Source organism: Grampus griseus, assembly GCF_964374135.1.
Source record: "Grampus griseus genome assembly, chromosome: 2".
NCBI lineage: Eukaryota > Metazoa > Chordata > Mammalia > Artiodactyla > Delphinidae > Grampus > Grampus griseus.
This window is the reverse complement of record NC_139018.1, coordinates 3,245,107-3,267,935: the sequence shown is the minus strand read 5'-3', so window position 1 is coordinate 3,267,935 and position 22,829 is coordinate 3,245,107. Positions and strand designations below refer to the sequence as shown.

Here is a 22,829-nt window from a genome sequence, read left to right as displayed (position 1 = left end):
CCCTGCCCCACCAGCTGACCCCTCCTAGCTCTGTGCTTCCACCTCAGTTGGGGCTCCTTGGCCTTCACCGTGGCCACCTTCCCCAGTGACACACCTCTCATCTGTGTGCAGGGCCAGTCCTTCAGTGGCATTCAATCAAAACGTGACAAATCCGTGCTTGGTAGGAACTACTGAAAGTTGAGGCCCAAGAGACAGCAAGGGCACAGTTAGCTAGAGGGGACTGGCACTTGCGGACCTGAGCCCGAGTAAGGCAGGCAACCTCACAGGACTCACAACAGGAGGAAAGGTCCTACCTGACCAGGCACCTGCTAAGCCCACTACCTAGTAAGCGCCAGAACAGGCTTTTAAGGTACCTCGGCTCCAATTTACAAGTAATGAGGTGCAGGACATGGCCGGCTCAGTCACTTTTGAACCCCAATAGACTGCTTTCTATACCTTTGCATTGCTTTTTTCATTTGCTAATCATGTACACTCATGGACCACACCCCGTTAAAATTCACCCATTTTGTGTACTTTAAATTTTAATAAACATATACAGCTGTGCAGCCATCGCCTCAAGTTTTGGGGCACGGAATCTTGTCCCTCTGCAGTTACGTCCCTACTAGGACTCCTGGCGCCAGGCAACCCACTGAGCTGCTTTTTGTTGTCGTGGTTGTGCCTCTTCTAGAGTTTTACGAAAATGCAATCACAGTAGGTGGCTGTTTCTGTCTGGCTTCTTCCACTTTGTTTACCTAGGTCTCTTGTTTTCTCAGTTCTCAGCATACAGGTCTTGCAAAACTTCTTGTAAAATTTATTCCTATATGGTATTATGCATTTTAAAATATTAATGACTTTCTTGTTGCTAACAAAATTTCAATTTGATCTCGTACCTTAGGATTTTGCTGTACTTATTCTTGTACCAATGTTGTAGATTCCTTTCCTATTGTGCTCACAGCCACATAACCTGTGAATAAGGCATGTTTTTCCACCTCGCACCACACCTTTGTCTCTGCTTTTCAGCACTCGCTACTCTCCTAGGCAGGGTGGGACCTAACCCCGGACTTGGCAGCAGCTGGCTCGAGACCCTGCCAGCCTGAGGAGCATCGCCTCCAGGTCATGTTCGTGTGTCCTTCAGCTCAACGCCTCACCCCCGCCACCCCCGCCGGGGCTGGGCATCACGGTCTCCATGGTCCAATCACTGGCACACGATTCTGGGGGTAGTATAGTTCCAAAGTACACGTATCTGCCATAAATGCTTTCCAGTAACTCTTAGAAAACATGCTCAGTGGGAGATCTTTTTTTAAGTGGGAGACTATTTATAGAGGCTCTCAGTTTGTTTCTCTGAAATGTCCTTTTGATTTAAGTGGAATCCTCTATATTCCTACTAGGCATGGGAAACATGGAAGAAAACTACCCCTTTGCCCTGGCCTTTCAATTCCTAATTCCTGAACAGCGTGGACACCTGAATTCTCTCCTTAGACGAATGGGAGGTAAGAACTTCCGCTGCATTAGATTACAAGGATTAAAGGCGATTACTTTACCAGGCACTTGGTACCCACTGAACACTAGGTGACATCTTCCGCAGTATAAAGACGCTCAAGTCCTCTCCCTGCCCCCTATTAATCACGGTCACTCTTCACGTGGTCTTAGGCTCAGGATTCAGATCCTGTACAGAGCTGCTACCACCAACTTTGCCACAGCTTACGCCTCTCCAACCGCTGCTCACAGCTATCGGCACCTTCTCTACAGCCACCTCGCCCGACGCTCAATAAGGAACCAGAGGCCCAGGAGCAGAGGTGGTTTCAGGTGGAACGGCACTCAATAAGTACGCGTGGTACAGAACTTCCAGACATTCCTAAGGCCAAGGTAGTTCAGAGACGATATTTAGAGCATCAGATACGTTTCACAAATACCGTCAAAGCACAGTTTGGACATGAAAATCCTACGGGACAATGGCTGTTATTAGGAAATTTAACACGTAGTGTCAGATTCACCTGTTCTCATCTGTGTCTTTTAAGGATATATGCTCTGGGAATTCCCTGGTCGTCCAGTAGTCAAGACTCCAAGCTTCCATTGCAGGGGGTGTGGGTTCAATCCCTGGTCAGGGAACTAAGATACCACCTAAGATCCTGCATGCTGCACAGCCAAAAAAAAAAAACACAGAAACAAAAATCCCCAAAAAACACATCACGAGAACGTATGCTCATCCCCCACCTGCCCCCTGAGAGTGCACCCTGGGAAGATCGCAGTAGTAAGACTCCGGCAGTCAACACCAATCATCTACTTCCTTGGCTCCTCGTAGGCAAGATGTACACACCTAACATTTTACATTCTGGGACCATCCCGTCATCTATACTCTCCCCCCCTCCAAAATAAGACATTTTCACGTAAGTTCTTTTTAATTTATCTGTATTTGTTACAACTTTTAAAGCAGAATGTGACTTGAGCGCTACGTCTCCATTCACAAAACTTGCTCCGAGTCACTTTTCAAACAGCTTTACAACATGCCTAGATAGGCTTATAATTCTGCTACTCTCAACACTACTTTTCTGTGGAAAACAAGCCCTATGTATGGACAGTGACTCCCATCAAGTTGGTTCAGTTGAACATACTAATTCCTAGGGGTCTGGCACATGCAGTCAATACAGGCGATGGAAGGTTTAAAAAGTAAATCCCAGAAGATGAAAGTTGCTTTAAGAAGTATTTTCTTTTAAACATCAAGGTATATACTTCAGAACACTTCAGCGACAGAAGATCTGGTCTACTAAAGAATCCGCCTGATAGCTAAACACTTCAGACCATGAAGTTAACGTAGGTTACATACACCTTACAACAAACGCTACTTCCGTCTGTTAAAATAAGCCAACATGAAACTAGAAAAAAACTAGCTCTGCTTTTAGTGCCTAAAGTATCACAGTATCACACTTAGTAGAAAGAAATCTTATCTTCCCCTTAAGTAGTTGTCATGCCATACAGGTTTTTAAATGTTAACAAAAATAAAGAAATACTTGAAAACATATTATCAGAAGAAATGAAGACAAGAGTGTTGAACACGCGGCCACGTAATCCTCAGGCAGAGCTCAGTCTACTTCTTCCATGCGGGACGTGTCATCGTCTCCTTCGAGGGGCGGCATCTCCTCAGTTACAGCAGCACTGCTGTCGTCAGCAGTGGGGTCATCTTCATCAATACCTTTTTGGAAATAAACACCATGGATTAGATTTCCTAAAGCCACCTAACTATCCCAACACTGCCAGTTCATACCCACTTTCCAAGGCTGAGCAATTACTACTTTACAGGGTGTATGACCCTGTTTCATTCTTTATCCTGTACAATCAAAAGGCCTATTTTACACCCGTTTAACTCATGTGACTTAGGGTTTCCCAAACTGAATGGGACAGCCCAACTTTGTTCAAATTGCTGAAAGTTATGTTACCCTTTCAACAGTCATGTGTTTAAGCTTTTCCAATAGTATTGACACGTGGTATTTGCACAAGGCTTACCAAGACCAAGTTTGATCATCCTATAGATCCTGTTAGCATGTGTCTGGGGATCCTCCAGACTGAAGCCAGAAGACAGGAGCGCCGTTTCGTACAGCAGGATGACCAGATCCTTCACAGACTTGTCATTCTTGTCAGCCTCTGCCTTTTGCCTCAAGGTCTCAATGATGGAATGGTCAGGGTTTATCTCCAGGTGCTTCTTCGCTGCCATGTAACCCATTGTGGAGTTGTCTCTCAGCGCCTGAGCCTTCATGATCCTTTCCATGTTTGCTGTCCAGCCATATGTGCTTGTGACAATGCAGCACGGGGATGTCACCAATCGGTTAGACACGACCACCTACAATCAAAACACAGTGATAACGAGGCCTCAGAAGATTTCATGTTCTAACTTGTAAGTACCTGTTACCAGCTTTATTATGAACATTTAAGGAACTTCAGTATTGACGAATCAGAAATACCATCTGCAAACTCAGATACCTGACGCTTTCTTCCTGTGAGTTCTCTTACACTTCCAGTCTTTAAGAATCTTGAGATCTATATCCATCACTAAATGGAAATGCTAAAGTTTTCTATTAGTAGGTTAAGAAAACTTCAGTTTGAAAAACACCTGACACTCCTTTTAAATGTAGGTGAGAAGACTGTATTCACACACCTTTTCAACTTTCTTCTCCAAGATGTCCTTCATGATTTTGCAGAGGTTTTCAAACTTTGTCTTTTTTTCTTCCTGTTTCTTTTTCTCTTCTTCATCCTCTGGAAGTTCCAGGCCCTCTTTGGTGACTGACACTAAGGTCTTCCCCTCAAACTCCTTCAGCTGTTGCACACAATACTCATCAATAGGCTCGATCATGTAGATCACTTCCAAGCCATGCTTCCGAAGACGCTCCACAAAGGCAGAGTTAGCTACCTGGTCCTTAGTCTCACCTGATATATGAAAAAGTTTTAGATCCTTAACAGGAAGCAGTTTCATTTCCTTTTCTTTTTTCCTATGTAGTTTGATCTAACCACAAACAAGAGCTAGCTCGCACTATGTTGCCTATAGTAACCCCTACTAATTTATATGTAACACCACATGGGTAGAAAACACACCCAACTGTTCCTATGGGATCACAAGCACAAAGATACGACTAACATTTACTGCCCATTACCTGTGATGTAATAGATGTGTTTCTGGTTTTCCTTCATCCTTGTGCAGTAGTCCTTGAGGGAAACCATCTCATCACCAGAAGCAGAAGTGTAGTACCTCAACAGCTCTGAAAGTTTCTTTCGATTTTGAGAATCTTCATGTATTCCAAGCTGAAAAACAGGTGAACTTAGGAAGACTTTCTCTGCATTAAAAAATCATTTAAAACGAGAAGCCAGTTTGACTACCAGTCCTAATGGTCAAGTGTGTTCACAACTAACCTTAATGTTTTTAGAGAACTGCTCATAAAACTTCTTGTAGTTCTCTTTATCTTCTGCCAGTTCAGTGAAGAGTTCTAAGCATTTTTTGACCAAATTCTTCCTAATAACTTTCAAAATTTTGCTTTGTTGCAACATCTCACGGGAAATGTTTAAAGGGAGATCCTCCGAGTCCACCACGCCTCTGATGAAGTCTGAAAAAACAGACCAAATGCGCTCAAGGTCACTCCAAGGACAAAATCGACAAAAAACGTAAACCCGAAAAACCACAGACGAACGATTTTTTCCCCTTTAAAAATCGGGAGTTGATAGGCTGAACTCTGACCTGTGACGGCGACCGCTCTTTATGCCCAACCGCACTTACTCAGATACTCAGGGATCAGCTCCTCGCAGTTGTCCATGATGAAAACTCTGCGAACATACAACTTAATGTTGTTCTTTTTCTTTCTGTTTTCGAACAGGTCAAAGGGAGCACGTCTTGGGACAAAAAGAAGAGCTCTGAATTCCAACTGTCCTTCAACTGAAAAATGCTGTAATAAAACACAGCCAAGATCAAGACAATGCCATCAGCTTTCACCAACAGGTACCACTTAAACCCCAGAGCCAAACACTTGCAGTTACATAACTTCAAGACTTCGGGAGAAGGATGGGGCAGTGGGCAAGAGAAAGCTGCCAGAAACCACCCTCAAATTTAACAGTTTGAGGCAGACCACCTGCAGACACTAGCTTTGAAGCTCTCAGCACTCACCTTCACTGCCAAGTGATCTTCCCAGTCGTTGGTCAAGCTCTTGTAGAACTCTCCATACTCCTCATTACTAATGTCATCAGGATTTCTGGTCCAAATCGGCTTTGTTTTGTTCAGTTCTTCTTGATCAATGTATTTCTCCTTGATCTTCTTTTTCTTCTTCTTGTCACCATCCTTCTTTTCTTCTTCCTCTTCATCAGAGCCAACATCTTCTATCTCAGGTTTGTCCTCAGACTCCTTTTCTTCTTTTTCCTTTTCTTCTTCTTTGTCTTCCTTTTCTTCTGCCTCATCATCACTGACTTCTTTATCACGTTCCTTCTCCACCTTCAAAAGACGTTAAGTAAATCACATCATCTCTCCATCCCAGAACTAAAAAAAATAAGCTAAACAGCACTGAGGCACTTACACCCAAAACCAACTGAAAGCAGTAAGTAGCCAGAAAGCTACTCATCAGTTTCTGATGTATCTCAATAGGCCTGGGTGCCTGGACAGAGTAAGACAGAGCTCCACCCACCCGCCCAATAAATACTGCAAATTCAGAACTCTTCTTTTACCAAGGACTCTAAAGGCTAAAGATTTCAACTCAGTCGCTTTGGTTTCCTATGTGAAAATATACAGAAACTCACAAAGAGAGTGATGGGATAGCCAATAAACTGAGAGTGCTTCTTCACAATCTCTTTTATTCTCCGTTCCTCTAAGTACTCAGTTTGGTCTTCTTTAAGATGCAGAATAACTTTTGTTCCACGACCCATAGGTTCTCCTGTAAAGGAAATGGAGAAACGAGCTCAATTTCAATCTCAATGGCCTAAGCAAGGTTAACGAACATATAGCATCAATCTAGCTCTCCTAGCACTCATTTCAACATCTATGAAGCGGGGGTTTACCCTTACTGCTAACGGAAAGACTCCCAGAGCAGTTAACGGCCAAGATAAACAACCGCAAGAACAGGCTATCCCACTTAAGGAAAACACGAATTTGTTTTTTTTGTTTTTTTTTAAACACAAACTTCACAGCACCTTCAGGGGTCCACTGCCTATAGCACCCCACCCCCCACAAACGACTGACCCAGTAAGATGTCTACCGGATGCCCACCTGTATCAGTCCTCACTGTGAAGGATCCTCCTGCGGAAGACTCCCAGGCATACTGCTCATCATCGTTATGTTTGGTGATAACGGTCACTTTCTCGGCCACCAAATAGGCCGAATAAAACCCGACACCAAACTGGCCAATCATAGAAATATCTGCACCAGCCTGCAAAGCCTCCATGAACGCCTTGGTCCCAGACTTGGCAATGGTACCAAGATTGTTGATCAAATCGGCCTTGGTCATTCCAATCCCGGTGTCCACAATAGTGAGCGTCCGATCTTGCTTGTTCGGAATGAGGTTAATATGCAGCTCTTTCCCAGAATCTAGTTTACTGGGATCTGTCAAGCTCTCATACCTGATCTTGTCCAGAGCCTATTTAAAAAACACAGAATATTACGCACAAGGCCTCTAAACGGTGAATTTTATACCGAAGCTAAATCCAAATTCTACATTGAAAGACTTACGTCGGACGAATTTGAAATAAGCTCCCTCAAAAAGATCTCTTTATTCGAGTAGAATGTGTTGATGATCAGCGACATCAACTGGGCAATTTCCGCCTGGAAGGCGAACGTCTCCACCTCCTCCTCCTCCATCGGCTGGTCTTGGGTCTGGGTTTCCTCGGGCATCTGGAGAGGACACAGAGCCAGTGAGGCCGCCGGACGGGGTCCCGCCACGTCCCGCGCCCGCTTCGGAAGCCGGTGCGCGCACGAGGCACCGGCTGACAAAGGGATGACCTCATTCCGGGGCCCCAGAGCCGCCGCAGCCCACGCCGGCCGCACGGGCGCCGCTCCCGCGCGACTCCGCCATGACACCCCCCCCCTCCGCCGGCTGGGAACCGGGCCCGGGGACTCCTCCCAAGGCGCAGAACCCAGGCCCCCGCGGCCCCGGCCCCCGCCCCCGCTCCCCCAGAGCCCCAAGGCCCGCCCGCTCCCGCAGCGGGGACGGGAGGAAAGGCCGCAGCAGGCCCGAGGCCTGCGAGACGCCACGGCCGCCCCGGCACCGCCTGCCGAGGGCCCCCGGCGGAGGGGGTTGCACCCGCCGCCGTCTCCCGCCCGGCCCCGGATCCCCGTGGAGCCCCCCCACCGTGGAGTCCACCCCCTCCGGAGCCCCCCCCGCGCGAAGAGCCCCCGCCCGCCGCCCCCTCACCTCGGCTGAAGGACCGCAAAGGCTCCGCAGCGACGCAACACCAGGACGTACAAGCAACTGGCGCGCCGTCCCCGCGCCTCCCTTATATAGAGGCGAGCCCGCCCAGCGCGCGGCGCCTTTTCCAGAAGCCTCCCGAACCTTCCGGAAGAACCCTCCCCAACCGCCGCCGCGGCCGCGCGCCTGCGCCTGCGCCCTGGACGCCGCCCGCCCCTACCCTGGGCCCGCGCGGCCCCACGCCCTCGCGCCCCGCCCCCCACGGCCGCGCCGCGCGCGCCCGCGCGGACCGCAGGACGCCTGCGCGGCCCGGAGCTCCCGGGAAGGTCTCGCGCCTTCCGGGGCCATCACCCCTAGCCCTGCCCCCGCGCCCACTGCGTTCTGCACGCCGTCGGCCCCGCCCCCACGACCCCTGCTCCGCGCGCGTCGGCCCAACGGCCGCCCTGGTGAACCGCCAACCCTGTCCAGGCCGCGGGGAGTGCGACCGGGGGCTGAGTGCCCGGGGACTGAGTGCCCGGGGACTGAGTGCCCGTGCTCGCGGCTCTGTGAAGTGCAGAAAAGTAAACTCTCGGTGGTTAAAACGTGTCCCCAGGTTGTGGAAGCTTCGGGTCCTCCACCGTCAGGGCCCGAGACTGGGGGCCCGGGGCCAGGTTGGGGGCCTTGAGGCCGCATGTAGGAAATCGAAGCAGGGGTGAGGGGTCCGGTCCTGTGTCACATGTATACGCCCGGCGCACTGATCAGAGGCTCAGAGCCACGGTTAGGGGTTTGGGGGCCCGGGGCAGCGATTGGGCATCCAGGGCTGTTTCGGAGGTACGGGGCGCACTTTTTTGCCGGGGTCAGCGATTATGGGTTCAGGGTACAGGAATTCTGGCAACAGGTGCCTGCCAGAGCCTCGTTATGCAGAGGCCCGGGGCTCCGGCCTGGGTGTGGGGTGCAGAGGTGTGTGAGCGAGGGGTGACCCGCGTATGTGCATGGGGAGCAAAGGGGACCCCTGGGCCTCGTGGGGCTCCCGTGCAGCTGTTTCTGAAGCTGAGGCGGGATGGGGAACGAGGGCTTCCCCACACATCGCTATAGACCCCACCTCAAGGCAGGCCACCGCTCGTATTTGGGGACTGGTCCTGTCCTTAGGCCCCGCTGCGACCAGGAAGAAATGTTGAAACGGACACAAAATACGGAATTCTCCCAGCTCTTGCTCAGTCCCTTGGGGACTTGTACCTACTTTGGGTTTGTTGTAAAATCGTATCCTTCAACGCGTTGCGGGCCCTAGTCTGGAATTCTGGGACGTGGTGACCATGCAAACTGACCCAGCTACGCGCATCATGATTTTGTAAAGCTCATCTCTTTTACTTATTCTTTTGTGTAGTTTGAGGTTTCCATACGAAGTATGTAATTCATGGTTGGGGTGATTAACTTGCTTTAAGAGCCAATTTCTTAATGGGAATTCCAAACGTGTTTAGAATAGTGCCAGATCACGGAAGAATTTTGGAGGCGGGGTGGCGTCTCTGGGCTTCACCCAGGTCAGTAAGCGGGGGCGGGGGCTGTTCACCGTTGAGGAAACCAACGCCCGGCAGTGCACCCCTGCCCCGCCCAGGCCTCTCCCGGTAAACCCTCCCCCTCCTCCCGGCTCCTTTGTCTCTAACTCCTCCCACCATTGCCCCCCCTCCCCCCGGAACAATCTGGAAGCTCCTTAGGTTGTAAACAAACTTGACTGACGACTCCCTCCACTTCCTAGTCTCCAGAGAAACCCAGCTTTTCCAGCAACAGTGTTCTCCGCTGGGGCTGGAGACCCTTCAGGAGGCAGTGAAATCAACGCAGGGCGTCCTGACTAGCGTTAAAACAGGCAAAATAGACTGGAAACTACCAGCCACGTGGTGAGGGTAGATGGGGGTTGTTATCGTTCGCTGGGGTGCGTTGTAAAATGTGTTTCTGGCCCCAGCTGTGTGTGGAAGCTCCCGGCGGCCCGGGTTTTCCCTGCGGCCTGGGCTGGGGGCGGGCAGTGGGGAGGAAGAGGAGAGGGAGCGGGGGAGGGGAGATGGGGTGGTAGCGCTGAAGTTTCGTTGTCGCCACTGCCACTGTCAGCCGCGCAAGGGCTCCCCTCCTGTAGCCCGGCAGCCGCCCTCCTGTTCTCCTGACTCGGAGGCCCGGCCCGCATCTTTCCACTCCACTCGGGCCACTGCCCGGGAGGTGTAAGATTTCTTGTAGATGAGCCGTTCAAGGCCCCGGCTGTGAAATTCTCGGTTTCTGGAGCTTTCTCCCCTCTCCTCCAGAGGCCGCTTGGGGAGCCAGGGTTTCCCAGCAAGCTCCTGCCTTAACACCCTTCTTCCAAATCCTCTTGCGCTCCGGCTCTTGCCTGCCTGCCTACCTCAGTCGCTGAGTACGAGGATCGTTTTGGCCTCGTCCCTCCAGACGCCTGGGACCGGTTCCACACCAACCGCCGGTGCCCTCCCGACCCCTCCGCTTGGTTATACCAGCAGCACGCTGGGGTTTCCCTCGTCCCCGCTGCTCCTTCGCTGCCCCCTCTTAAGACTAGTCCTCTCCCCCTGGCCTTTCGCTGGCCCTCTTCCAACTCCAGACTCGGGTGCTGACCTCACTTCCCCCACCTACCTGGCATTCTTCCAGGGCTCACTAGCCAGATGACTGTCCCACCACCTTCTAGAACCCCAGGCATCCCCGCAGGGGACCTGGCGTGGTCCCTGCCACTTCTATCTCCTAGATACCTCTTGAGTCTGTCCACTTTCCTCCATCCTCGTCCCCCACCCCTCCCCCAGTGCTTGGAAGCCGCTCACCTGGAAGCCCTCCGTAGCCGCCAGACTGCTTCCTGCCTCTGCTCTGGTGTGTCTCCGCTCTGTAGCTGGGGCGAGCTGTGAGAGCCCAGATCTGGCCCCGTCAGTCCCTTCCTGCACACACTCCCCAGACACTGGCTGACACCCCGTCACTCCAGAGAGAAAGACAGCTCCTTACCCAGGCCTGCCAGGCCTTGTGGGTGCCCCTGCCGCCCACCGGTGCTCGGTTCCCGCTGTGCTCCGCATCGCTCTCCTTTCAAACCTGACTCCACAGCGCCGTGCGTACACCCTTCCTTCCACCAGAAACACCATCCCCTCTCAGTGTTCTAGTGGACCTTCTGCAAGAATTTCCTTAGGGACCCCTGCGCACCCCCATTTTACCTTTCTACCAGGCCCCGCCCATCTCCTGATGGAAACAGGTCCTCAGGATGTGGGGCCCCTTCCCTCCTGGCTTGGGCACTGCTGAGCCCTCCAGCCCTGCCGTCCACTCTCACTTCTTCCTTTTGCACCCAGCCGTCTCCTGCTCTCTCAACACTAACACATCTCCAAGTCCTGCAGATTTAGCTCCTAAATATTTGTTGAACTCATCCCAAAGTGATCTTGCTGTCAGGAATCTGACCATTTTTCTCTACCATTTGAAACCTTTCAGTGTCCCTCCATTGATAAAGTGGGACACAAGGCACGGACCCTGGATGCAGGTGTCCCAGATTCAAATCCCAGCTCTGCCACTGCCTATCTGCGTGACCCAGGCAAGTCACCTACTCCCTCTGTGCCTTGGGTTCAGCGTCCGAAAAATGGGTGTGCAAGTGTCTTCCTCATAGGGTTGTTATGAGGCCTAAATGAGCACATTCTGTTTTTGGAAATGGCCCAAGACAGGGCCTGGCACACAGTAACTGCTGTATACATGTTTGTTAAAGTAAATAAATAATTTTCTGATTTTCCTTCTGATTTCTTCTTTGACCCATGGGTAATTTATAAATGTGTTAGTTTCCAAATACTTGGAGGTTTTCCAGATGTCTTTTTTGTTACTGATTTGTGTGTGTGTGTGTGTTAGGTCTTTGTTTCTGCACACAGGCTTTCTCTCATTGCGGCAAGTGGGGGCTACTTTTCGTTGTGCTGCGAGGGCTGCTCATTGCGGTGGCTTCCCTTGTTGCGGAGCATGGGCTCTAGGTCTTCAGCAGTTGCGGCATGTGGGCTCTAGAGCGCAGGCTCACTAGTTGTGGCGCACGGGCTTAGTTGCTCCACGGCATGTGGGATCTTCCCAGACCAGGGCTCGAACCCGTGTCCTCTGCATTGGCAGGTGGATTCCTAACCATTGGGCCACCAGGGAAGCCCTTGTTATTGATTTCTAATATTTAATTCCACTGTGGTCAGAGAACATAGTTTGCATGATTTGAATCCTTTTATTTAATTTATTGGTTTATGGCCCAGATTATGGTCTATCTTGGTAAATGTTCTCTATGCAAAATATTTATGCTGAGGGAAAGATGCCAGTCGTTTACATAAAATTTTAGGAAATGCAAACTGCAGTGCCAGCGGATCAGTGGTTGCCTGGCTGAGTGTGGCCGACAGGAGCAGGAGGGAGGGATTCAGCATGAGGGAACTTTCAGTTGCAGCATGTGGGATCTAGTTCCCTGACCAGGGATTGAACCCAGGTGCCCTGAATCTGGAGCGCGGAGTCTTAGCCACTGGACCACTGGGGAAGTCCCTTGGTATGAGGAAACTTTAGGTGATGAATCTGATCACTATCTCGATTGCAGGAGTGATTTCACGGGTGTTTGCCTATCTCAAAGCATATCAAATTGTACTTTAAACACGTGCATTTTATTCCATGTCAATTATATCTCATAAAGCTGTTTTTAAAAAAATTGATGTGTAGCAATGACCTTGGAGAAGTGTTTACAATCAAATTATAACTATATTGGAAAATCCATACTTTGGAAAGAGGTACAGTTGACTTGGAGCAGGATGTCTGTTATAGCACAGTCTGCAGTTGGCTGTGTGACTTTGAGCAAGTTATGCAACCTCTCTGTGCTTAGGTCATCTCATCTCTACAACAGGGATGTGGGAGGATGCCCCGAGCTAATCCGCAGGAAACCTTAGTGCCTAGCACGCAGTGAGTGCTCAGGGGATGGGGGCACTGTTGTTCCCTTGACGGAGAGCAGGGAGACAGGGTGACCGTACTGGCAGCCACAGAAGCACCAGGATGCTGTCCTGCGCTAGTGACCATCTGCTGGGTTTAGGCTCAAGCTTGAGAGGGAAGGGAGGGCTGAGAGTAGAGCCCCAAAGGCGGTGATGAATGCTGCGAGCAAGGGAAGGGGGCCAGCCCTCTGTTTCTGGCCATATGTGTTTTAGAATCAGCTCTAAGGTAGATTTCCACAGAGCAAACTGGTTTTCCTGTTGACTATAAAATTTTCCTGTTGACCAAAATTTTATTTCTTCTGGCAAATTTTAACCCATCCTTCAAAGCGCACGTTGGGCAACCTCTCCTGGAAGTCTGGGAGGGGGCAGGTTGCTTCCTGACATGCTGTCACCAGAAGAGGGGACGGCGAACACTCCCTCCCCCTGCTGTCTCACCGTTGTCAGCACTGAGTGTGGCCGGAAAAAACTTGTTTGCCAGTTTCGACAGAGGAAATGGTGTCTTGTTTAATGAGCACCATTCATTTAAGCCTATCTACTGAAAGCCCGTGTCCAGGCCCTGGGACACACCGGGCGGCAATCAGGTCGCTGCCCTCGTGGTGGAGGCACACGTGCAGCCAGCACCACATTGACCCGTGGATTTATGAGATGCCGTGTGCTGGCAGGGTGTGGGCCCCACCAGAGGCTTCCCTGAGAGCTGAGGAGGGGGGGCGTTAGCCGCTGCGCTGGGGGGGACACCCAGGAGAAGGAGAAGGAACAGTGCTTGCAAAAGCGAAATCTAGAAGGATTACTAGGAGTCCGTGGGGAAGAGGGAGAGGGCAAGGCGGAAAAGCAAGTGGCGGTGGGAAGAGCCCTTCCGTGTGATGGGGGGAGGGGGACACAGAGCAGCCTGAGGCAGGGGGTGGCACGTCGTGCAGTGCCCTGAGCCAGGGGACTCAAAATGTGGCCCGAGGACCATGGCAGGTATCAGAGGCCTTCCCCGGGGCCCGGTCAGACCTGTGTCCACTCCGACCACGGTACAGATGAAGGTCTGGACCAGTGAGTCCCAAGGAGGGCCTGCACCTGCAGACCTGGTGGGTGGAGAAGGGGCAGGCGTGGGAGAGACCAGGAGCGCGAGGTGACAGCCTGGGTGATGTGAAGGAGCCCCGTGGCGTCCTGTGTGCGGGGGCGGGGGGGGGCTGCAGTCAGCATGGGGTAGCAGGTGACCGGCTCGGTGTCACCATGCTAGGCGCAAACATCTATGAGGCATCCAAGAGGATGGGCGTCCAGTAAACGGGGTGATGGGGATGTGACCAAGAACACGGTGGAAGGGCCGGCCAGGCGGGAGGGAACCGGACGTGTGTGGACAGGAGCAGGACTTCCTGAAGACCACAGTCTCAGTGCAGCCGTGTAGCTGGGAGGGGGTGAGAGAAGGGGCTGGGGTCAGGGGCTGCACCTGCGGGGGCCTGTGGGCGCGCGTGCGCGGTGTGGGGTGTGGCCGAGGAGAGGGGTGGGGGCCTCTCCCTCCCTGTCCCACGCCCAGCCCTCCTGGTCTCCCTCCCGAGCCTGCCCCGAGTCAGGCAGAGGACGGGTGTGTGCTGCGACCCCGGGCAAGGCACACGGAGCTGGAGAATCCCGGCCCCAGGGGCACCTTCAGGAGCTCACATTCTAGTGGGGGCGGGGAGATGGACCATAAACACGCTTGCGAGTGCAGACCTGTCCTCGGGTCCTAAAGGAACCCGTGGTCCTGGGCAGGAACGCAGACTGCTTCCCGGAAGCGCTGCCACCTTCCCTCGAACTCATCTTCCAGCCTCTGAGTCATCGTTGGCTTCTCCCTCAGCCCCATATTCTGACAGCTGCCACGTCTGCGGGAGCTCCTGCCCACGTCCTCGTCACCTGGCCGCCTTCAGCTGCCTCTCCCTGGGCTTATCTGGTCTGCATTCATGTTTCACTTGCCCACCTCCCGGTGCAGAAATGTCACTGTTCTCCCTAGACACGGAGCCAGAGTCCCGTCTAGGTGTTCAAACCCCCAGGCCCAGCTACCAGAGCATCCTGCTCCTGGGCCCCTAACTCCTCCAGCCACTCACTGTGTGACGTCAGCCCACATCCTGACCTCGGGGCTCTCAGCTCTGAGGTCCGGAACGCTGGCTGCAGACACCCACCCGTCACCCAGAGCCCGCCACCGCCAACCCTGATCAGGTGAGCTGGAAGTTAAGAAGAATATGGCAGAGAGTCAGGTACAGAGGGATGAAGGACAGAACGTAAAAGCGTGGTGCTGGTGGTTTCTGGTTTTGTTCCAGCCTCCCTCCTCCCTTCTCGGGCCCCTCCCAGCCTCCCGGGCAGCAGAATGATCCCAGGGCAGGGGATCCAACACACCCTGGTGGGGATGATGGTGGAGGCAGGGCCCATCACCCTTTCGTTCATTCGCTGGACAGAAACCATCACAGACTTTAAGGCCTGGCGCTGATCTACTGTCCCCGACCCTGCTGTCCACTGCCAGCTGTTTCCCAGACACACCTGGAACCTCAGGGCAGTTCCTCCTCCCGGACACCCTTCTCTCTTCCAGGCAACACTTGTAGGAGCTCAGCTCAGTTAAGTAGCCACCTCCTCCAGCCCTCCTTCTGTCTGGGTGCCTCTTCCACAGCTCTAGCCCACGGGGACGAACTGAAATTAGACTCTGTCTTTCTCATCTCTTTACCCCCCAAACCCAGCTCACAACCGGGCACAGAGCAGGTGGCCATCTACCATCTTTGTGCAGAAGCGGTAACTGAGTGTTGGAAGGAACCGGGTAGGAACCCTCCGTCCATAGGCAGATTAGCCTTTGGCGCCATCTACCGGCCAGGTGATTGGTTGTGTTTGGGGCCTCCAACTGGAGATGGATTTGATGTTTAGGAATTTCATTTTTCTTTATTTCTCATGAACTGGAAAGTTAGGAAAGAGAGAATTATGTGAGTTGCAGTCTAGATCACTATCATTTCTTTTTTTTTTTTTGGCCACGCCGCGCGTCTTGCAGGATCTTAGTTCCCCGACCAGGGATTGAACCTGGGCCCTCAGCAGTGAGAGCACTGAGTCCTAACCACTGAACCACCAGGGAATTCCCTAGATCACCATCATTAATGTCTCACCCTGGAGAGTTCGTGGCAAAGCTTCCAGCCTTCCACTGAGTAGGAATGAAACTAACTCTGAGAAAACAGGAGGCAACTTTTTAAAATTAATATATATATATATACACACACACATATATATTGTATTAAATTATATATAATTTGTATATATATGTATTTCACCACTAAAACCCCACATACATGAAAAAAGACCGGAGGATAGAAAAATGCCAACTTCAAATCGAATCTTCTGAGTCTTAAGATGGAGTTAGGGGTGTGCTCAGCCCTGCCTGGGCCTCTCAGCCTCCCTGACATCTCCTGGGATCCCCGGGTGGTGGCCCTAAAGCAGGGCCGGCGGGGGCAGCTATGCCCTCCCTGTTCCCTTCTCCGTCTCGGCCAACGCGAGGGCAGAGGCCTTTAGGCTGAGACGCACCCAAGGGCAACCTCTTGTTCAGCTGGTGGGAGAGCAGACCCAGCTGCCCTGACAGGTGCCCAGAGGGTGGGCAGGTGCCCAGGGTGGGGTGAGGTGGGTCCGAAGCTGAAACGGGGCGGGGAGACGAGCAGGTGTGATGTCCCTGGCTGGCCTAAGAGCTGACAGTTCCTTTCCAGCTGCACTGAGCCAGGGGTCACCTGGCTGTCAGTTAGGACTCTGCCCATGTGGCCCAGGTGGTGGGCAGCTTGGTCGGGCAACGAATGGGGTCGTCGTTTTTGGCACTGACTCCCCATGAGGGGGTCCCTACCAGGCCCTCCACAGCGAGGTGATCCTGTTGCTTCTCCCCCTGCTCCCCACTCACCTCGAAACCCTGCAATAAAGGGTTCCCCTCCGTGGCCCAGACTCCTGCCACTTCACACCTCTGCACCTGTGCCATTGCCCCTGCCTCTCTCTTCTAGTCCTGCCTGGAAAACGCCCACTCCTTTAAGAGCCAGGTCATCGTTGCCTCTTCCCTGCCCAGTGAGAGGTGGTGTCTGCCTCTTTGTCCCTCTTTTTTTTCCTCCTCTGCTGACTTTGGGGCAAGTCTCTTTAAGTCTCAGTTTCTTCATCTGGAAAAGGGGGGCAGGGATGGGACAGTTAGAGCAGGTTCCATCTGTCTTCATATGGTTCTAAATTTTTTCACTCAAGGCAGATCAACTGGGGCACAAGTGTGTTACTACATAGAACTGAGCAGTGAATGAGCTACCGGAAAATTCCACACTTTGCAGACACCCTCTACCTTCTCTGAAGTTAGGGCAGACAAGCGTGTGTAAATGTGTTACTTAACAAATGTGTCCCAATGAATATGTTATGACAGATACTGTGCTGAGTTCACTGTTCAAGTTGCTACTGGATGTATGATAAGAACCTTTTAATTTCTAAACTACGTCACGATGCAGTATTCTAAGCAGCACGCCGACAGCATGCTGCCTGTAAATTCCGAGCCCTTCCAACAACCTGGCATTTCACTTAAAAATACAGGATAAGTAAGTCCACCCAACACGACATTTCAGTCAACGTTCAGTCTCATTATCCAAATTAAAAAAACAAGGGAATTAAACCTTACAAGTGTATGAAGGGGCTGGTGAAGAATTTCGTGCTCCAGAAACCCCAGGGTGTTCTTAGGGGCGGGAAGCCGGCCGGTCGTGATCGCCGCTGTGCCCACCACCCCGCTGTGGATTAGCAACCTGCCCCTGTGTTCTCAGAGGCCTTGGTGTTCCTGTCATTAATGCTATCTCGTCTAATCTCTTTTTAAAAAATCTATAAATAAAATTATTATTTTAAAATTCCCCCTTTAAAACAGAAGGGTTGGCAAGCCTCCCAACATTTTTCCTTTTTTAGGGAGGATGGCAGCAGTGAGGGGAATTAAACTCAGTAAATTCTCTCAGGATGCTGATCTATCATTTATATATATATATATATATATATATATATATATATATATATATATATATATATCAGCTAGAGAGAGTATAGTATTAGCAGCCATGCAGGGCCACCCTGCTGAATGTTATTCGACATCACTGATCATGTTTTTAATTTTGAGCTTTATTTATTTTTAAACAATGAGCTTTATTTTTAAAATTTTCTTTGGCTGTGCCACGCAGCTTGTGGGATCTTAGTTCCCTGACCGGGGATTGAACACACACCCTCGGCAGTGAGAGTGCCAAGTCCTAACCGCTGGACCGCCAGGGAATTCCCCACCAATCATGTTGAAGTGCTCTGTTTACCATGTGTGCGTGTGTGTGTGTGTGTGTGTCCATCCTTAAAAGATGGATGTGTCTGAACATAAATAAACGGTTATCACATGTATTCTGTGACTTTTGCTCAACACTGTTTGTTCATATTGGCTTGAATAACTGTAGTTATTCGTTTTTCCCGTTGTATAATATTCCACCGCACGACTGTACTACCGTTTGTGAATCTGTCCTGTTGATAAACATTTGGGCTACTTCCAGATTTTTGCTATTACAAGCAGTGCTGCTGTGGATATTCCAGTAACATTTCCATGTTTCCTTGGGTACTGAACTCTTCAATTTCAGCCAATATAGCCAAATTGTTTTCAAAACAATGTTATCAATCGACACTCCCAGCAGAGTCCCCGTTGCTCTGCATCACCAGTAACACTTGCTGTGACATAGTAAAAATTGTTTTCCAACCTGGTGGGTGTGCAGTTGCCTCTCACTGTGATCTTAATTTGCATTTCCTAGATTAGTAATCATATCTTGTCATGTCTTTACTGGCCATGGATTTTTATTTATTTATTTATTTAATATATTTTTTTTTGGCTGCATTGGGACTTCGTTGCTGCGCGCGGTCTTTCTCTAGTTGCGGCGAGCGGGGGCTACACTTCGTTGCTGTGCACGGGCTCCTCACTGCGGTGGCTTCTCGTTGCAGAGCACGGGCTCTAGGCGCACAGGCTCAGTAGTTGTGGCACGTGGGCTCAGTAGCTGTGGCTCATGGGCTCTAGAGCGCAGGCTCAGTAGTTGTGGCGCACGGGCTTAGTTGCTCCGCGGCATGTGGGAGCTTCCCAGACCAGGGTTTGAACCCGTGTCTCCTGCTTTGGCAGGCGGACTCTTAACCACTGCACCCCCAGGGAAGCCCCTGGCCACGGATTTGAATCCCTGCTCCATGGCTCATTTTGACCTCGGGGTCAAGTCCAAACTCCTTGGCACAGTCTGCCGGGCCCTGTCTTCATTCCGCCACCCACCTCCGGCCAGCAGCACTCTCGTCTCTGGACCCGTCGCGCCAACCCCCTCCCCTCCCCGCAGCACCCCCGGCCCAGCGCTTTCCCCCGTGGGCAGGTGCCCTAGAGCCTCCTCTTCTGGGATGTCTTTCTGCTCCTTCCCGGTACTTTTCTCGCATGCACTCTAGCCCTGTACTGCGTGTCAGGTGCACTCAGGCAGGGACCTGGCACCCTCTTGGGCACTGCTTGGACCCTAGCAGGCCCTGAGGTGACGCTAGTGCAACGAAGGAAGAATGGGCAGACAAGGGAATGAACAGCGACGATAGCGCCAACGTTTGCCATTCTGTGGCCCTCACCCCTCTCCAAGGGTGGCGTGGAAGGCTGGTGAGCTACTTGGGAGCGTTTAGGGCAGGAATTTTAAACCTTAGTCCCCTTACCCTGAACACTACAAGCAACACACGTGGCTGGCTCCCTTGAGGTCGGGCTGTCTCCCGTGGGAGCCTGGTGACCCAGAGGGTGGGACGGGGGTGTGCTCCCAGAGACAGACAGACTGGGCGGCGGATCCAGACACACGCCCGACACCCAGGGGGCACTTCGGCCTCTTTTGGGTCCAAGTGAACAAGCACCCCACGGGCGGCACAAACACCGTCTTCCAGACTTCCAAACCGAACACAGCAGAGACGAGCAGTCACCTCTTGGTAAAGGCAGAGCCCAGTGGGGGCGGGGCCAGGGTTTCACCAGGTGTCAGGAGAAGTGTTCAAGCCAACACGACAGCAGCAGCCGCGACGTTAACACCTGGAAGCAGAGCCGGGGATCGGCCAGCAAGTCACCCCGACACGGGTGGGGGGGGAACGAAGCCGGTGAGAGAGGCTCTGCGGGAGGGAACCCCCGAATGAGGACAGATACCTCGAACACACACGTGCCGAGCACCTGCTACCTGCCAGGACCTGAGGGGGGCACGGGATGAACTTGGACCTGCCCCAGTAAGACATGCCCGGCTTCCTTAGAACTGTCCTGTCACTGTCAAGGGGATTGACATATGTGGCATGTTCTCATCCTGCTTCGAAAGCCAACTTGGGGACCAGAAAGGTGGACAGAGTCAGAGGAAAGGGAGCTGGGTGACCTCGAGGACGTTCAGCTCATCCTCCCCAGCTCCCGTTCCCGAGGAAGGCGGCATGTCTACCCTTGGTGCCGGACAGGCTAGAGGGCCTGCAGCAAAGCCGGAACCTGGTGCTTGTTTTTCCAGGCTCCACCGGGCAGCACTGTTCTGACGATGCAGGCGAGCTGAACTGGAGCGTCTGAAGCTCTGGTTGGGTTGCACAGCGGGTGGCTCGGGGGGCAGTCCCCCTGGAAACCCCCCTAGGAGGGCGTCTGTTTGTAGATGTGTGCAGTGGGTTTTCCTCCCGCCTGGAACTGGTGTGGGTTCCTCCTTGAGCACCACATGGGGTGGTTAATTTGATTTTAGGGGCCAAGTTGTATGAAAAACAAGGCTGTTTGCTCACTGGAACCATGTGAGGGCACAGGCAATGGTGACCAGGGCATATGGACACAGCGGTGGGCACGATTCCTGCACTGGTTACATGGCTGTGTGTGTGTGTGTGTGTGTGTGTGTAAGCTAAATGCATGAATGACATGACTTCTGTAAATCGCAAACTTCTGTCCTCTGTATCGACAGGCCCTGGAACCAAACACCTGGGCTCACATTCAGGCTCCGTCACACACTTGCCTTGTGATGGTTTCCCCTCATCAGCCAGACGGGGACGATAATACCTACTTCCTGTGATTATTTTGTATAATTTTTTTAAAATGTATTTATTTTTGGCTGTGTTGGGTCTTTGTTGCTGTACGCGGGCATTCTCCAGTTGCAGTGAACGGGGGCTACTCTTCGTTGCAGTGCGTGGGCTTCTCATTGCAGTGGCTTCTCTTGTGGCAGAGCACGGGCTCGTGGCACGTGGGCTCAGTAGTTGTGGAGTGTGGGCTCAGTAGTTGTGGCTCGCTGGCTCTAGAGCGCAGGCTCAGTAGTTGTGGCACACGGACTTAGTTGCTCGGTGGCATGTGGGATCTTCCCGGACCAGAGCTCAAACCCGTGTCCCCTGCATTGGCAGGCGGATTCTCAACCATGGGAAACGCCTGGTACATAGTAAGTGCTCAGGAAGTGGGAGTTGATTTTGACTTGTCATCGTGTCTCAGCAGCAGCGCTAGAACTAGAGACCAGCGGCACAGCAGCCTGGAAGATGGTCACCCACCAGCGTGGTGGACGCTGTTTCTGTTCCCCTGGGTGTTTTTTCCATCACCTTCCTCTGGTGTCAGTACCTTTGCTCCTTTGGGGCATGCTCCTATCTCATCCTAACCTATGACTCTAGGCACATTGATTGGTTCAGGACAGGATCCAATTGAAATCGGACCAATCAGACCTTTCTAACTAGAATTGCTGGGAAGAAGCTTATTTTCCATTCAGATTCAAGGTTATACAGAGGGATGTGAGGCCTAAGTCTGGTATCATGGGGAGTAAACGTCACCAGGATGGTGAGATTTCAAGATGCAGGCGTGGATCAAGCTCCCCATCCCCCGCACCTCCCATGGTTTGGCTTTTTCGTTTAGGTGCTGAGACTCGGGATCCTGTTAGTTGCACCCAAAGCGTTTGACTGGTACGTCATGTAAGCATCTTCCAGCATTCTCAGGAAGGAAGACCTCAGAAGAAGAGTGCACTTCCTTTCTTAGGTAGAGCCCGGAGTGTCTTCCAAATTGAAGAGATGGAAACATATTTGCCCATGAGCAGGACTCTTGGGTCACATCAGAACCTAAATTAAGGACGGTTAAATGCTACTTACATTCACTGGCAGACACTCTTCGTTGTCTAATCAGTTATTTCCAGCCGCCTCTCCCTTGACAGCTCTCACTATGAAGGCTGGAAAGCTGTACTTGCTTTCCCTGCCCCTGAGCAGTCAGAGGGGTCATGTGACCCGGTCCCAGCCAATAAGATGTAAGCAGAAGTCTGTTCCTGGTGAGAGTGGTGGTGGAGGGCTGTGGTTTAATGGTTTGATATCTTCCCTTTCATTATAAGTTGCCTCAAATAATTTTTGGCAGTTGGCAGTAGTATAAAAATAATGAAAACGCTAAATGGATTTTCTATTATAAAATTTTCTAGTTTCTTTTCTTTCTGGATAAGAATAAATATAAGAAAGTATTTCAAACATTTTAAAATAATTTATTTATAAGGTAGATGAAGAGAGAATAGGCGCTGCTAAACGCCTGATGTTCCTTCCGAGAGACAAGAGATTTCATTCGACCTTCATTCAACACACACTGATCTAGGTCTGGAGAGTCCAGGGTCCACAAGGCTCATTTCCTGGTCTTGGGAACTCACTGTTGGGGAGACAGACATGAGAACAGGTAATTGTACTCCCCGACGTAAGTGTAATGATAAAACCAGGCTCAGGGTGTGATGGGAGCACAGTGAGGGCCAGAGGAGGCTTCCCGATGGCTAATGACACCTGAGCTGAGTCACAAGGAAGAGAGGGATTAGGGCGGAGGAAGGGCACGCCAGGTGGAGGGGACCACGTGTGCAAAGGCGTGAGGGGAGAAGCAGTGCGGCAAAAGCAGCTGGGAGGCAGGGAGCCATGTGGGGAGGAGGGCCCGTGGAAGAGGCAGGCCCGGATCTGGAAGGCCCGGGGCTGAACGGAGGGAGGTGGTCTCCAGCCTGCAGGAGACAGCAGGCCACTTGGAGATTTGTGTTCTTGGCGGTTGGTGGGATTGGGACTCAAGGGTCTCAAGCCTGGGCGCACGGAGACAATGAGAAAGCTGTAACAAGGGTCCAAG

General features: G+C 51.8%; 1 protein-coding gene across 1 annotated transcript; it reads right to left on the bottom strand.

Moving 5' to 3' along the window:
• Positions 1-2,371: 2,371 nt before the first annotated feature.
• HSP90AA1 (heat shock protein 90 alpha family class A member 1) lies at positions 2,372-8,013 on the bottom strand. Its single transcript, XM_082647424.1, has 11 exons — positions 7,854-8,013; positions 7,172-7,333; positions 6,713-7,079; positions 6,247-6,380; positions 5,624-5,944; positions 5,240-5,405; positions 4,879-5,069; positions 4,623-4,770; positions 4,130-4,398; positions 3,481-3,814; positions 2,372-3,169 (listed from the first exon to the last, which is right to left on the bottom strand). The coding sequence occupies exons 2-11, from the start codon at positions 7,331-7,333 to the stop codon at positions 3,060-3,062; spliced, it is 2,202 nt and encodes a 733-aa protein (XP_082503550.1). The 5' UTR covers positions 7,854-8,013; the 3' UTR covers positions 2,372-3,059.
• Positions 8,014-22,829: the final 14,816 nt, after the last annotated feature.